General features: G+C 43.3%; 1 protein-coding gene across 4 annotated transcripts in view; it reads right to left on the reverse strand.

Annotated features, from left to right (window-relative positions):
- Window positions 1-16,922, reverse strand: part of LOC143820582 (uncharacterized) — a 104,366-nt gene that overhangs the window by 50,588 nt on the left and 36,856 nt on the right. For 2 of the 4 annotated variants that reach the window (XM_077303575.1, XM_077303574.1), the window contains exon 3: window positions 5,564-5,689. The exons of 1 other annotated variant lie outside the window; for it this stretch is intronic. In XM_077303575.1, the coding sequence (XP_077159690.1) occupies window positions 5,564-5,689 (126 nt within the window). Of the gene's footprint in view, window positions 1-5,350; window positions 5,690-16,922 lie in introns of those variants that run through there. One more of the 4 variants, XR_013225412.1, reaches the window with a different exon arrangement.

The following is a 16,922-nucleotide window of genomic DNA, read 5'->3' on the forward strand; positions in this document are numbered from 1 at the left end:
CCGCCGGTGCTGGGGCCGGGGCCGGGGGTCTTGCACCCCGGCCAATGCCTCGCCCTCTCCCAGCCGCCGCTCTCGCTCGTTCCGCTGCCTGCGCCGCTGCTGCCGCCCGCGCGGCCGCTCGCGCTGCCTCACGCGCCGCCGCTGCTGCCGCCGCCTCGGCTCCCGCGACGTCCGCCGCTGCCCGTGCCGCTGCCGCCGCTGCTGCGTCCTCGCCTCCGTCCGCGCCGTCTCCACCAGCACCGTCGCCGCCGGCGCCGCCTTCGTCCTCTCGTTCCTCACCTTCGTCTTCTCTCTCCCTCTGCGCTCTTGCGCGTGCTTCCGCCTCTGCTTCGATTTCTAGCTGAGCCCGGGCTCTGGCCAGCGCCTCGGCCGCCTCCGTCGTTGCTTGCGCGGCCGCCATGCCGTGTTCCTGCAGTGCAAACCCGCCGCTCTCTCTCCGCGCACTGGTATCGTGTGCAGCCCCACCGAGCACGTCCTTAAGCAGGCGTTGTGTTCGGCGTCTCTCCTCCGGATCCAGCCGACCCGAGAGGTCCTGCAGCCAGTTAGTCACCCTGTCCAGCTTGTACTGCAAGTCCTGTGTCTCACCCACAGGCTCCAGCGCGTAGCTAGGCAGTCCCAGGTGCTCCGGCCACCGTTCATCCCCAGTAGGGCGGTCGTATTTTGACAATCGCCTGCGCTGGGTGATGTGACGTTCCAAAAATTCCTCGGGCCCCGGGGTTGCCCCCGAGACAGCCCGCATCATGGCCGAGCTGGGCGGCCCCGCACCAGTACCTTCGGCCTGGGAGAGGTCCCAATCCAGGCCCTCTCCCGGTTCAGAAAAAGTATGTCCCTCGCCCTGCATTTTGCAGGTGAAAGGAGTTGTGAGATTTGACTTGATGTCAAGCGCACAGGAAACTCACAACAAAACTTATTCAAAAGAAAAATAGTTTTATTGATTAGCACTACACGCAATGGACTGAAAAGTCAAATCTGACTAGAAGCCAGATTTGCCTCAGCTTATCAATACATTTCTCCCGCCCAAAACTTGACAGTTCCCAAGGGGGGGAGGTGAGTGAGAAAAGACATATGTGAAAGCAAAACAGGATTCCAAACTCCCATCCTTGAAAGAGGTGACAAACAACCCTTTCCGCCCATAACAAGATAAGGTTAACATAACATCACTATTCTATTTTATTGCTTACAAACTACAAGGCCGGGACTAGCAGGCGCCGGGCCCCATCTAGTAATATAACTGACATGGAGGAACTCAGGCTAATTTATGACAGAGATTCTACAATCCTGACAGTAGCATGATAAGAATGTGTTGTTTTAGGGATATTAATATATCATTCCTCTTTCAGTAATGCATATAAATGACCAGCTGAGATACTATAGGTTGCATCTAATCCCTTAACTTTAGATGCCATTTAGGGAAGCTAATTCCATCATCTTTGTATTTCAAGAGCACTCATTTCTGGGCAAATCACTGGTTCCGGTCCACATCTATCACCCTAAATATCCAGATTCATGTATACATGAAGTAACCTTGTGAAAAGCATAAATCTGCCCCCAGTTTTAAGAAGATGGCTGAACTATATCAACAAACTAGATTCAATTATTGCTAGAGGTACGTAAAATACCTGGAGCTCCTGTTCTTAACATACTTCTCTTTTTGTGAGTTCTTGGAATTCATCCTCAGGTCCTGAAGTTGCCAATGCTAAAGGGTGCTTTACTACTGGACACCTTTTAGAAAAGTCCACAATTCAAAATGCACTTCCCAAACCAAGGGCATTTCCGCACATCGTTAAAAATAGTGTTAGGCTAGCTGAATGGCATAGCGCTAAATCATATCGCACCTCCCAGCTCCTCCTCAACTTTTTGCAGTCTTGCTCTTGTCTGCCACCTTTTTGCGCTTCTCACCCTCCACAACCGTTGCTGGAAATGGTGGAAGAGAACGACGTGCTTTATACATGACTCTCTTCCACCTGTCAATCAATCCAGACAACCAATCCCCTTTCTCCATGTTCTAAAAGTCCCACGATGCCCGCTAATTTTTAAAAAATTCGCACTTCTCGGTTTAAACGTCTATGCATCTAATCATAGATGCATCTATGTATCTAATAATAGATGCATAGTGTTTTTTGAACGCCCCCCCTTATAGAATCACGAGTTTTGATACTTCTAAAATTAATCTTGTTCCTGATTTTTTTTGGGAGGGGGAGACTTTAGAGAGGCATGTTTTGTGTTACAACTTTGGGGGGAAATTATTTCTGGCATCACCTGCATACTTATCCACCTGTTTGTTGCCTCATTAATTTAGCCATTTTTAAAAAGACATTCTTGTCCCAGGGAACAAGGGAGAGCGAGGCAGGTGTGAGGGCAGGACGAGGCAGGTATCTTTAGCACATTTGAGCATCCATACCTTCTCTCTGCTGGTTGCCTGCTGGTTGCTCTCCCTTATCTAGTGCTAAATAGGTTGGGGAATCCTCTTTATGCGATTCCCCAACTAGTGCTTTAAAATGGAAGATGTAGCAAGCCGGTTACTGCCCAGACACTGGATGTTGGCGACGTCATATGGAGGGCCCGGAATATAAGGACTATATAAGGTAAGCATTTCACTACATTTAACAGGTGCGGAAATTCCACCCCCACCCCCCCAAATTTAGAACTTGTCCATCCCTGGCTTGTAACATTATTTCACTACATCTCTAATTTTTATTCATTCTGGGAATTGTATGGCTGGAATCCCTACCAAATGGGAACAGACTGCAGGCATGTAACCAGCCACCCAGTGACCTGTGCTGAGAAAAAATTATCCTGGGAAAGTTCTTGCCATTTAGCAGAGCAGCTCCTTCTTTCTTTCACGATCCCCAAACGGCTAACCTAGGTCTGTTCTGGCGGCCTAGCTACAAAAACATGTGTAGGCTATGTGCTTCTGTGGACAAACCTGAAACACTTAATATTCAGTCTTTATGGCTGTTCCACAGGTGTCTTTATGGACAGCTCCCGCATAAAGCTTTGAAGTACTTATTTAGTATTTATTTTTATATTTAGGTACCACCCTCCCCAAAGACTCAGGGCAGTTTACATAAAACAGGAACGCTACAAATAAACGTAACGATTCTCTGCTAAAAGCTTGCCACGTTGTTGGACTTTGTTTGTTTTAATGATGCGACTATGTGTATGTTATGCTTGAATACTTCATGCTTTTGAGCTGGAATAAAATATGAGAATAAGGAATGTTCAGTGTGCATCACCATGTAAAATCAGGCCAAAAAAAAAAAAAAGAATCAGATTGTGGAGTAAGGAGGCCACAGAGAAAGGCCAGTCTTCTATTAAATTCAGTCCTGTACATCTGCTATGCATTTTTAATCGCTTTAAATAATGCAGACTGCTTCTGACAGGAAATAGTTTCCAAAAGTGAATAATGAGAACACCTAATTTAAAGAGGAGAAAATATCCAAATGGCCATCCTATTTTTCTCCTTTTTCAAAATACATATATACATTGGTTCATTCAGGAGATTATAAACCTTTTAAGCAGGAGCTTCCCTATTGCAGCTGGTGATGCAGCGGTGTTGGGAAATGCTGCTCTCATCTTTTCAAGAATACAGCAGTTCCCCCCCTTCCCCTGCCCTATGTAGGAGCAGAAAACAGCTTGTCTAAGTCTTTCCATTTTCCTGCTGAGCGATTCACTGGCTATCTCACCCCCACCCCACTCCTATCCTTGTCATTTTTGTACAGTTCTAGCTTGCGAAATTATCACAAGCAGTTTGATTCCATTTATAACTAACTATATTTCACCTGACTAGCAGTGCAGTCCTAAGCACAGTTACACCCTTCCAAGCTCACCGACGTCAATGGATCTCAAAAGGCACAACTCTGCTTAGGACACACAGAAGGATTTTCCTGTCTCCTGTTATATCTCCATTTTCCTCGTTATAACATTCCTTGTGTTATCTCATTAGACTGTTTAAACCTGCAATGTGCAACGCAGTTTTGCATTTCACTACAAATATTTCAAACTCCTCCTTTGGGTTAGCCATGAAAAATGGTAGAAATACCATAACATTAGACAACATTGGATGATATTGCATGTCTACAGAAGTAGGGAAAAGTAGTGGGCACTTTGGTGTCCAAAGCAGATGTTTGCACCCGAAGCAGCCAGCTCCATGGCACGGGGGAGTGCAGGCGCACCAGTGGGCACACAAACACAGGTACAGAGCAAAACAGCCACTTTGGACGCCAAAGCACCCAACCCTAGGGAACAGGCATGGCCATGCGATTTGTTTTCAGTGTAATGTAACCCATGGTGCATATTATTGTTATTAAGGACGAAGGAAATAAGAATGAAATAATGTGCGTATATAAATGGTATTTGACCTAAATTGTAGAACTCATCTTCTAAGAAGAATCCTTCTGTAGAGTGACACTCAGCAACTACATATCACAGAATATTGTACATGAAAATCTACTGGAGACTACATATTTGTATTTTTGTCAGTACCTTATGGGCAAAACGACAGTTCCATTTAAACATAAATTTCCTTTAGCACTGTTACCATAAGTCCAAATTTCATTAAGGGGGTTCCATTTAAATAAGAAATTCCTTTAGCACTGTTAAGAGGAGATCTGGCCCCTGCCAGAACTAGCACAAATCCGCAGGGCCTGCAAAACAGAACTCTTCCACCAATTCTTTGGCAGGGGCTGATGACCTGATAACATTCACTGGGCCCTCCAGAACTCTCCTCCTATCAAGGTATCCGAATACATCATGGGGCAGTTTTCAGCTTGACCAATCTGTCCGGTTACAGTCAAACATTAAATGGTTAGTAGTTAAATGTTCAGTGTTATGTAGGGTTATGGTCATATTTTTAAGGGTTAATGATTAAATGTTTAATGATATTGATACAGTTTACTAAGTCTGATCTTCTGAACATGGTATACTGTTTCATACTGGAACATGTATACCAATCTATGCTGTGAACCGCCCTGAGCCGTAAGGGAGGGCATTATAAAAAAGGTAATGATAAATAAAAAATAAACAATACATCCAACTTTTATTAAAGGCTTCGTTATCAACAGCCAGTGTGTCGCTGTGGTCCTTTTGAATGCACTGACTGTGGGTTCAAATCCCCACTCTACAAATAAGCTCACTATATAACCTTTGGCCTATTGCTCTTGTTTAACTCAACCTACTACAGCAGGGGTAGTCAAACTGTGGCCCTCCAGATGTCCATGGACTACAATTCCCATGAGCCCCTGCCAGCGAAAGTGAATGCTGGCAGGGGCTAATGGGAATTGTAGTCCATGGACATCTGGAGGACTGCAGTTTGACTACCCCTGTACTACAGGGTTGCTATGAGGATAAAATGGGGGAAAGGGTCATGGATTATTGCTCTTAGAAAGAAAACAGAAGGCTTAAAAATATTTAAATGAAACATAGTTAGGACAACCCCGCACAATCCGCTGCATGAAATGTGAGCCTGTTAAATTCTTCTTCCATCTGAAGGCATAAAATGTGATAAGTTTTCAAAAGCACAACAACAAAAAATACATATGCATACTGAAGAAGATGTGTTTACCATGGATAGCATGGAGCGAGATATTGAAGTAAGGTGGAGATCCCATCCTTTTAGGCTGGAGGAACAGCATTATCACTGTGAACACTGATGTATACCTTACTTGAAGTGGAAATCCTTCTACAGGACCTGGTAAAGAAAATGTAACAATGATCACAGTGGGGACATTTTGTGGTAAACTTCCCACTCCTCTCCTGGCATCCAGTGATGCGTGTTTATTTAAAATGTTTCTATCCTGCCCATCTTCATAGACTCCCAGTGGGTAACAATGCAGTACACACAATGCTACAGTTCAATTAACAAGATTAAAACATTCACAGATTCATCAAATTCATTTGTGATCCTATTTTTATCTATTGATATCACTCTTTTGTATATTGATTGTTCACAGATTTAAAATGGATGAATTACAAATTACAAAGCCTGCAGAATTAAAAAATGAACATAGAATTAAAAATACACAGAGTTGGAAGGAACCGTCATATCTGTTGAACCAGTTTACCTTCTACAGCAGCTTACCATTGAGAAACCCCTGAAACATTCTTTAGGCTTCAAAAAACCTTAGAAGTGGTATGATCAAGCAGAATATGGTCGGGAAGCACAGCTGTGTACACACCCACCCAGGGCTCCTCCCCTTCCCACCCTTCCAGGCCTTTCATTGGCTACTGGGGGGGGGCAGGTTGACATGACAATATATGGCCATATCATCAATAATGCTTTACAAATTAAAATATATATTAAATATTAATTAACTCCCACCCATTCGGGAAATCCTTCCAGGGCCGTCAAGAAACTCGAGGGTTTTACAAAATCCTGGTTGAGAAAGCCTACAGAATGTATTCTGGATTAAAACTGTTTTACATGCTTAAATGTAGCAGACAAGGGCAACCTCTAGACTCAGGCAGGCCATTCCAGAGGACTGGAACCACCACAAGAAAAGGGTGGGAAAAGGCACCATGAGGAGAAGAATGCCATTGGTGCATGACACAATGTTGTGTTTTCATGCAGACTTCAAAATGTTAATGTCTATGAAACGTAGAGGCCCCTGATCATGGGGAGGAGGACATGGCGATACATATATTCCTGCTATGGGGACATCTGGCAGCAATGGGGGGAGATATAGAAGAAACATTCAGTTGTACATCTTGTTGTTACAGCTTCGCAGCCTCATTCAAAATGGTTCCAGAAGTAGATGGATTCAATAATTTTTTAGATAATTTGTTTTGCTTGTGAGTTTTGGGCCGCTCAGTGACCATCATTTCTGTAAGTAACTTTTCTTTTCCTCTTCTAATCACTTCCATAATAAAGCATTATCCCAAGACTGGAGGAAATGTGATAGAACTCGTCCATCTCTGTCTCAGTGGATCTTCAGAGATGAGGAAAACATCCAACTACAGGAAAATCAAAAAATAATTTACGAGCTTTTTTTTTTAAAGAAACCTAACAATTTATATTTTGTAGCACTGTTGTGAAATCCTTCCTGTGAAAATAAATATATACATGAGGTGACCCAAATAATATTCCTTTTTGCCCCATTAATCATATTTAATGCGAAAGTCCAATAATGTTATCTTAAGTTCCAGCTTCCACAGCCTATAATTTAACACCAGTGGCTCTTTCACAATGTGATTCAGGTACTAGTCCTGTCTCTTTCAACCTCTTTTGTACTTCTAAATTAGAAAACCCAAATGCCATTTCCTTCAGATATGAAATACAGTCAAGGTCACGGTAAAAGAATAGAGTAATTAACTCTCCAAGGAATTCTCTGAACAGAAATTAAACACTTGGGAAAGTAGGTAAGAGAACCTAAAAGTGTTCCCTCAACAAATAATAAAAAGTGATAAAAGTAAGCTCATAGGATACTGGCAAATAGCATGGAAAAATTATGGCTTTCACCACCTGCCACATGGAGTTTTATATTATTGTATGTATTTAAAACATTTATAATCCTATCTTTCAAAAAACAATAATAACAACAACAACCTGGAACCTAGATTGGGAACCAGATTAAAAATCACATAGCACAGAGAGAAAGTTTAAAACATGACGATTGTGATTACAAAATGCATACCATTTTGTCAGGCAAATTTAGAAAAATTCACTGTATCTTAGTGGATGCTTAGACTAAAGGTTGACTAAAGATGTGTGAGAGAAGAGGGAGAGGTGTCCCATGCAGAATATATATGCCACTGTGCATGCCGCGTGAGTGGGCATGTTCTCAAACAAAGAGAAAGGCCAGTTCAATGAGTTGGGGGCTGAAACTAGTCCTCCTGTTCTCTCAAACCCTTCATAAGTTGTCCCTGGCTATAAGGAAGTCACTTGAACTCTTCTGAACACTAACCAGCAAGCAAAACAATTTAAATTAGGAATAATTTACTAAAACTGGCTGGTAGAATAAACCCCTGTACACCTTCAGTTTCATATATATTCTTGCTTCCTGTATCTGTTTAGTTCAGGCTTTCCAAACCAGGGTTTCATGAAAACCTAGGATTTCTTAATGTCCCTGGAAGTGTTTCCCGAATGGGTGGGAGTTAATTAATTTTTAACATTTTTTAAAATTGTCATGTCAAACTGCCACCCCCTCCCAAAACACCTAATGATGGGCCTGGAGGGGGTGGGAAGAGAAGGGGTCCTGGGTGGGCGTGTACACAGGTATGCTTCTCGGCACGATTGCACCCATTCTGGGGGTTTTTTGAAGCCTGAAGAATGTTTCAGTGGGCTCTCAATGGTAAAAAAGTCCAGAAAGGCTGTTTTAGTCAAATTCAAATTTCAAATACCTTTAATGGCATAGTAACAATGATCCAAGTACATAATAATGATCAGATATATTCAGACTACTTGGAATAAACAGATTTCTGTGATACTAATAACAAAAAGTTAAAAATAGAACATGGATCTAACAAGATAAAGTTAGAATATGAATTAAATTAAATTAAACAGTTATAGCACATGTAATATACAAATTAATAGTTGCTAATGAAATTAACTAGAGGGAAAGTCATTATGCAGACATCATCCTAAAGGAATATAAGATAAAAGTTATTTCTTGAAGGGGCGAGTTCTGTCTTGCAGAACTGTGGCGAAATTTTCAGCCACCTTCTCTATTACAATGGAAAACTTGTCTTCTAGTAAGAATTGAATATTCCTACTGGGTCAATCCGTTGGTGATGGAGCCCAGAAAACGACGGGCTTTGCAGTAGAATGTGAGGTGCAGGAAGAGCAGAACTTCCACAATCTGTCCTCTAGGGGTAGTTAACCTGTGATCCTCCAGATGTTCATGTACTACAATTCCCATGAGCTCCTGCCAGCATTTGCTGGCAGGGGCTCATGGGAATTGTAGTGCATGAACATCTGGAGGATCACAGGTTGACTACCCCTGCTCTAAAGGAACACCTTTTGAATCATCCACTCTCTATCTCACGTTTTCACTATCACAAAGGGAACCAATAGGTTCCAGCAGCGATCCTGATTTTTCAAACCAAAGCAATTAATCAGCATTTGTACAGGATTCATGCAGCTAATTCTGGATTCATGCAGCTAGTTCTGAAGTTTGTGGATAAGGAAATAAAGGAAAGAGGTTGAGATGTTCCACCTCAATTGTACCACCTGAAGATCTGCATCTACTGGGCAGTAGCAATGGAGACTTCCGTTTTCTTTTCTTTTTCCATCTGACGGCATGGAGCAGCACAGAAGACGGAGCGGCTGTGTTGAGGCTGCTATGCCCCAAGTCTGACAGGACTTCCGCAACCATGCAGCAACTACATTAGAAATCACTGGATCCTTGTGCCCACGTCCCAAGTCTACAGAACTGGCATGAAGGACTTCCTGCTACACAGAAGTTGTTGCATTTGGGGAGGGAGGGGGGTTCTGGAGCCGTGTGGTGTTTCAGCCGTACCTAGTTTAGAACCATGCTTTAAGTACAACAGTAACAGAACCAGGGAATCACTAGTTTATTTCCCCCAACATTTATGACATCAAAACAGCTATGCTTGCTTTTATGTTAAAATGTTTTACTGAGTGCTGGCTTGGTGGGTGTCCTTGGGAAACATTCTCCACAGTAACAATGTCCCTGCAGAAAAGGCCCTGCGCCTTACACCGATCTAAACTCTGACAAAGACAGTACTCAGACAAAGACAGTACTCCCAAAACCTCAGTGGGCAGGGGATGGGAATCTACAGGCAGAAGAATTTTCTAAGCATATGGGCCAGCCTTTTTCAACTGTTTGACTGTGATGGAACCCCTGAAGTATTTTTCAGGCTTCAAGGAACCTTGGAAGAGGTGACATGTCCCTTCAGAGCAGTGGGTGCAGAAGCAAGATGCAAGAGCCAGCCAATCAGTCAATTAATTGATCATTTACCGTTTCCATTGTGTAGAACAGGGGTAGTCAAATTGCGGCCCTCCAGATGTCCATGGACTACAATTCCCATGAACCCCTGCCAACAATACAGGCCAAAAGCAGCAATGGAGACTTTCTTCGGCTTTCAGTTCTTTGCATCTATCAGGCAGAAACAGGTACTGGCCAGCTGCAGTGGCTGCCCAGTAGGCCAGCCCAAACCTGTGGATTCCTGCAAATCCATTCAGACTGTTCTTAAGATCCTGGACATCATATACTTTCTGTGACTAAAGCTCAGATATGCCCCTTAATACAGTCTAGGGAATGTGTTTGTAACTGGATACTGCTATACTCCATGCTGGACAGTGTGTGCGTGTGTGCGTGCGTGCGCGTGCGTGCATGTGCAGGGAGGGGCTTTCAAAAATTTAAATATATGTTGTCAAAGACAAGAAAAGATGGGGAAAAGGGTGACTTTTTAATTTGAAATGCAAATAGTGACCCCGGTTCAGGGAAGCACTTAAAGTACATGCATTTTTCCACTAAGGGTGAGATGGAACAGTTCTTGGGAGATGCATACCAGTGAACTCTGACCAGACTGGAAAGCAACAGCAAGCAATTATTTCAAAATATGTAACACAGGCTTGCTCCTGTCATGCCTCCAAATGTGTTTATTTCCTGTCAATGAGGTCAAAGTGGACAGACTCTTGGTAAAGAGAGTCTCAGCTTAGCCAGTCTCTCTCATACTCTGGCAGGCCCCAGATGTTCTTGGCACCAGGCCCATCAAAGGCCAAAGGCTGGACCTCCTTCTCTTCCACAATTTGTTGGATAAGTATAACATTTGACTTGGGAATGAGGCTGTAGTTTTAACTGCCTGTGAAAATTCTTTGACAGTTTTCTTCCACCCCCTCCCCGCCCCCACCTTCTCTCTTCTTTAACTGCATAGATAATCCTGGTTTTATTTCATTCTTTTCTAATGATGTAATCCAGTTTTATAGCATTGCTTATTGCATGTATTATACTGGTCTTTATCAGTTTTTAAAAATTATTTGGTTATTTGCTTTGAGTGTCAACGAGAAAGGCAAATGATGAATCATCAATATATCAATAACATTTGTTTCTTTGGTATAGACTTAAAGGCTCAGACAGAATGTAGTACTGCAGGTGTTTGTGTCCAGCATGGTGACAGAGCTGAAATCCTAGGTATGGGCTACAAGTCATTTAATCAATTTATACAGGCAGTCAAGGGTTTTTGTTGGGTCTTTATATTTTTACCCACATGCTGCGAGTTTGTGTGCATGTAAAGCATGCCATCACTGCAAGTTATAAATCCAGTCTCCCCCATGACCAGTGATTTGGGGGAGACGCTAATAAAGACTGCCTCTGAGCAACTAGAAAGGACACTGTTCCCAGTTGATTCATCCATTCTCTTGTGTATGTCTGTATTTGGCATGTGCAAGTGATCTAAGGCACACAAGGAGAGTCACACTCTGTTCTCTTAAACAAGAAAAGGCTTAATCACTATAGACTGCACTAAACAGGATAATACCATTGTGTCTGTTGGGTTACAGATCTACTGAAAAGAACAGGAGAACATAACACTAAGCTAAACTGAACTGAACAGTACAGAAGATTTACTTCCAGTGGCCCTCCCTCAATGAACCAATGCACATCATGACCTCACCTCCTCCAAGAAAGGGATTTCGACCTCTAGCATTTGAATAATGGATGTTTCAACCTTCTAACCCTTCCCAAATTTGCTGGTGGGAAGCCTCCCCAAATTCAGTTTTAAGAAATTGCTCATGTGGGGAAGTGAGCCCTAATCAACCTAGGGTACATGTCCTACACATCTCAATAACCAGATCATGTTTTACGACAGATTCAAGTGGGTATCCATGCTGGTCTGAAACAACAGAACGAAGTCTGAGTCCCATGGAAGCTTTGAGACCAACTAAGTTTTATTCAAGGGGTAAGCTTTCAGGTGCACAGCACACTACATCAGACAAAGTATGTTGTGCACGCGAAGGCTTGCATGTTGAATAAAACTCATGTTTTACAACCGTTATCCATCTTGCCTTCCCTGGAAGGCCGGCAAATGGTTATCTCTCTGTGGAAATACATCTCTGCTCTCTCACCTCTTGGTGCATTTTATGGCTCTCTTGCCTGAGAAAACAGAGGGCTGTCAGGATCTCAGTAACTCTTTGATGTACTTCAAAGCACCTTACATCTCCAAATCAAAACATCCGCCACCATCAAAACCTTGCTGATTAGTATGGATCTTTCTGGGCGTGGAAGAGGTGGGGGTTGGGAAAATGCACCAGGCCATTTCCTTTTCAATTATGCAAGTAACTTGTGGAGGGGAAATAAATAGACTGGGTTAGCCTCGGCAATTCCTAACTTTCCCTGCATCCTTGCAGGATAATTGAGGTGGACAGCCATTTCCTTTTGGGAACAGCACCTAAGGACAGCAAAGGAGAAGAGCAAAACTTTGTCAGGTGGTTTCATTCCATTTGCTATTGGGAAGAGCACTTTCCCCATAGATCAAGGGTAGTCAACCTGTGGTCCTCCAGATGTTCATGGACTGCAATTCCCATGAGCCCCTGCCAGTTGGCAGAGGCTCATGGGAATTGCAGTCCATGAACATCTGGAGGACCACAGGTTGACTACCCCTGCCATAGATAAATGGAAGAGTCACTCCAGCAGCAATAGTTCCATCTCAATAAATAAATAAGGCTGGTAAAAAAAAGGTAAAGGTATCCCCTGTGCAAGCACCGGGTCATGGCTGACCCTTGGGGTGACGCCCTCTAGTGTTTTCATGGCAGACTCAATACGGGGTGGTTTGCCAGTGCCTTCCCCAGTCATTATCGTTTACCCCCCAGCAAGTTGGGTACTCATTTTACCGACCTCGGAAGGATGGAAGGCTGAGTCAACCTTGAGCCGGCTGCTGGGATTGAACTCCCAGCCTCATGGGCAGACAGCTTCAGACAGCATTTCTGCTGCCTTACCACCCTGCGCCACAAGAGGTTCTAAATAAGGCTGGTAGGAGAACTCAAATTTCTCAGTGTAGCTCTCACAGCATCTCTAGTCAGCAATGCTGAGAAATGCTGGCCAACCTCTCCCCCCCACCCCAATTATTCCACAGGCTTCTGCGGGTCCCCATTCTGGCCAATTACTTCTGTAACTTACTGTGATGAGGATGGTGGGCTACCAATCAGATGACAACTCTAGGCATCACCCAGCACGAATCCATAACACAGAGCATCAGCAATGGTGAAGGTTGTGCCTATACTATGACAGAATAAGTTCAAAGCAAAAGCACAGTGTTATGTCGATTTCCTTTCTCAGAATCTCAGCTTTTAATATGAACTAATTAAGTGTCTAGTCCTCTTTGCTGCATAGGATGCTTTCAGTTGTGTGCTAATCCTCTGTAAAGATCTCTGAAGCCGGAAGAGCGACATAATAAGTTTTACTGCTGGCTGCAGGGTCCTCATACACTTATAAAAAAACCCAGATTAAATTATGTTTAAAAATGGAAAAACTATGCAAAGGAAGAAACAAAATGCAAGTGTGCTCAGTTTGCATAATTCAAACCAGTTGCAAAATCTGATCGTCTGAACACAGAATGAAAAAAAAAAAGCTCAAAGTACACACAGTCAGCAGCAGCAAGCAGGGGGAAAGGCTGTGTGTATTCAATTTTCCTTTCTTTATTCTTCCCACGCAAATACAACCACCAGGCATTTTGACCTTAAACGGATAGCTCTGTGTGTATTTTTTTCAAGACATGTTATTTTCTTTGAGTTCAAATGCAGGATAATTTTGGCATGTGATGACCTGATTGTGCTTTAAGAGAAGCATAATTAATAACTTCAATACAAACGAACAAAAGGAAAGCCATTTTCAATACAGCTCCTAAGGAGGAAATCGAAGCAAAGTGTCTAGGAACAAACTGAATGGCGAAAGGACACAATCTCCAAATGCACCGTCTGTAGACATGCCAAGCACTAGGTTCAGGTCATAAGAACATACCAGTAGCCTTCCTGGATTAGAGCAATGGTCGAACTGGTCCAGCAGCATGTTTCCAATGGGGCCACAGGGAAAGCAACAAGCAGAACCCACTGGCAAGAGCCCACGTCCACTGACTGCTCTCCAGCATCCACTGGGCAATCCTCTGTAAACCTGTTCAGTCTCCGATTAAAGCCAGTGGACCTTGCCACTGTTTTCATGGCAGCACGTTCCACAGACCAACTACCCATTGCTTGAAGCCAAACTCTCCTTTGTTGGCCTTGAATCACGACCCGGATTTCTACAAACAAAAGTCTCTGCTATCCTGTCACACTCTACTGCAGCGGTTCTCAACCTGGGGGTCACGACCCCCAGGGGGGGTCAATTGACCCTTTCAGCAGGGTCGCTGAGGTGGCAGTGGCAGCAGCCTCGGTGACCCAAAGGGGAAGGTTGAGAACCGCTGGTTTATCTGCTTCTGTGGTGGTGGCCTCGGTGACTCAAAGGGGGGTCGTAGGGTTATGTGTGTGCCGAGGCCTTCCACGATTGCCAGCGTGCGCGCAACTCTACAACCCCCTTTGGGTTGCTGCCGCCATCGCAGCAGTGGTGGGGGTCACGGCGGCAGGAAGGTTGAGAACTGCTGCACTATTGTGACCAACAAACAGAAACGAGGGTGGGACAATGCACAGCCAGCATGATATAATAGACTAGGATTGTGGACTTACATGGACTATAACAGTCTTAGAAAGGTGTAACTCTGCTTAGGATGGCACTGTCAGGTACATGCTGCCATGAAGCTCATTGGATGCCATTGGGCCCATCACTCTTAGCCTAAGCTATTGCCCAGGATTATGACATCAAAAATGGGGAAAGGGTACCAGGTACAGTTCTTAGAGCTCCTTGCAGGAAGGGTGGCATTTTAAAAGTTCAAGTTATACAAATGGCTTTGTTTCTTAATAATTTCTGAAAGTAAAGAAGGAATTGAACCAAAGCAGCTCTAAGGTAGTTTAGAACAGGCAAAACTTGTTTCTGGCTCTTACCTTGGGATCACAGAAGCAGGTATTTCAGCTCCACCAGTTTGACCTTCCCCAATATAACTGAAGGTTAAACATGTCCTTTGCCTTCTGCTGATCTCAATGTAGACACCTTCTGTTGACCTCAGTGGACAGCTGACCTCAATGTGGACCATGCTCCAGTGGCAATCTCATTTTATTGATTTATAAATTTTAGATCCCATTTTGAAGGCATTTCCATTTACAATAAAAGTAGCTATCAAGAAAAAAATTACATAGCCAAACCTGTCAGTCAAGGTGATGGTACTATAGGAGCCTTTTGTCAAGTGCGCTGGACAGTACATAATTACACAGATCACCACCAGTGTCATTTTTCTGTTGCACAGAAATACCATTCCAAGTCACATTTCACTTCATCTTGCCAATACCATTATTATGGCCACACCTGCAAAGACTAATATTTAGGATTCCTCGGCAAATAACAAAAGTGCTCCACAATCATTAGCAAACACTTCTCTACACTGATATGTCTTCTGTCCACTGTTGAACCAGTTTTATTTCTCCAGTCACAGAAACAGCAGATGTCCTGTAACCTTGAACACACATTTATAAAGTCATTCTACCATCCTGAGCAGTACCTAAGCTACTGGTTTTAGCATTATAGCTTTTTTGTTACATTATGCTTTGAGAAAAAGGTCTGTGGTCTAGTTTCTTTGTCTAGCCGGGTATTTGATGGTGAAAATTTGGTCCCATTTAATAAGCTCTGGGTATTCTAAGCCAGGGGTAGCGTTTGCTGGCAGGGGCTCATGGGAATTGTAGTCCATGGACATCTGGAGGACCACAGGTTGACTACCCCTGTTGGAATAGCTGGAATATGACACAACCATTTCCCTATAGTAGCATGATGAAGGGAACAAGGTATGCAGCTTCAATTTGGCCAAGGATACAGATTTAACATGTTGGGTCTTCACAGCCAAAATCAATCTTGAGATTTCAGTGCTATTGATGTTGCTTTGGAATTAGCACTGCCTACCAAATCGTTTCCTGGTACCCACCAAGCATCTTTAGAAGGTGGGAGAGGCCAGGTAAAACTTTTGCCCAGCAAGGCTTCTGATTGGCTGTTCAGATTTTTCAAACTATTACTTTGGCAGCAGCTCCCAACACATCACTGTGTGACTGAAGGTAATCCTTGGCAGCAGTTCTGTGGCTGGCTCTGCCACCTGCAGCGGCCATTTTGTGGGGGCACCTACCATACTTTTTCTGAATTCCAAGGTTGGGGATCCTTGATCTAAGAGGTTGACAGAGATCCTGCCTCCAAAGGAAACTGATCCAGTAAACTTGCCCTGAACTTTTACATCACTTAGAAAACAGAGGGTTTTTTTAAAGTTCTCCAGCAGTTCTAGCCACAATTTGATCTTTTATAATCACATGTTACAAACAATTCCTTACATAAGTTATATGGGCAGTCAGGTAATACAGGGACATGACCATTAGGCATGCCAAATTAGCATCTAAAACTTGATGGATATGTTACTTTATTAATTATTATTATTATTAAAATATTGTTAAATATAAAATATTATAAAAATAATAAATAAAAATGCTTTCCGGTTCTTTGGCCAAGCCAGCTGTTTTGTAACAATAATTAGGAGGGAGAACTATGTCCACGTGTTGGTAGAGAGGCAAGTAGGATTTCTAACAATGAAGACAAAACGTTTCCACTGAACCAGGTTAAACTTATTAAAAATGAAGTATAGCTTCTCAAACATGTCCACTGAGGCACAGATACAAAAGGAAAGTTGGGAAGCAGAGCAGCAATAGGAGTGAAATACAGCTGTTAACATGGCTTCTTGCCTGTTTCACATCAGACTGTAGATCCTTTCTATACACTGGTGGCCAGGGTGAACGTTCTATAGCCACTACACAAGCTACAACAAAGAGCATGCCCTGTGCTGTATTCTGACACAACCGGCCATTCAAAACAATAAGCACCTTATAAGCCAGTACAGTGCCCATAGCA

The sequence above is a fragment of the Paroedura picta genome, chromosome 11 (genome assembly GCF_049243985.1).
Source record: "Paroedura picta isolate Pp20150507F chromosome 11, Ppicta_v3.0, whole genome shotgun sequence".
Taxonomy (NCBI): domain Eukaryota; kingdom Metazoa; phylum Chordata; class Lepidosauria; order Squamata; family Gekkonidae; genus Paroedura; species Paroedura picta.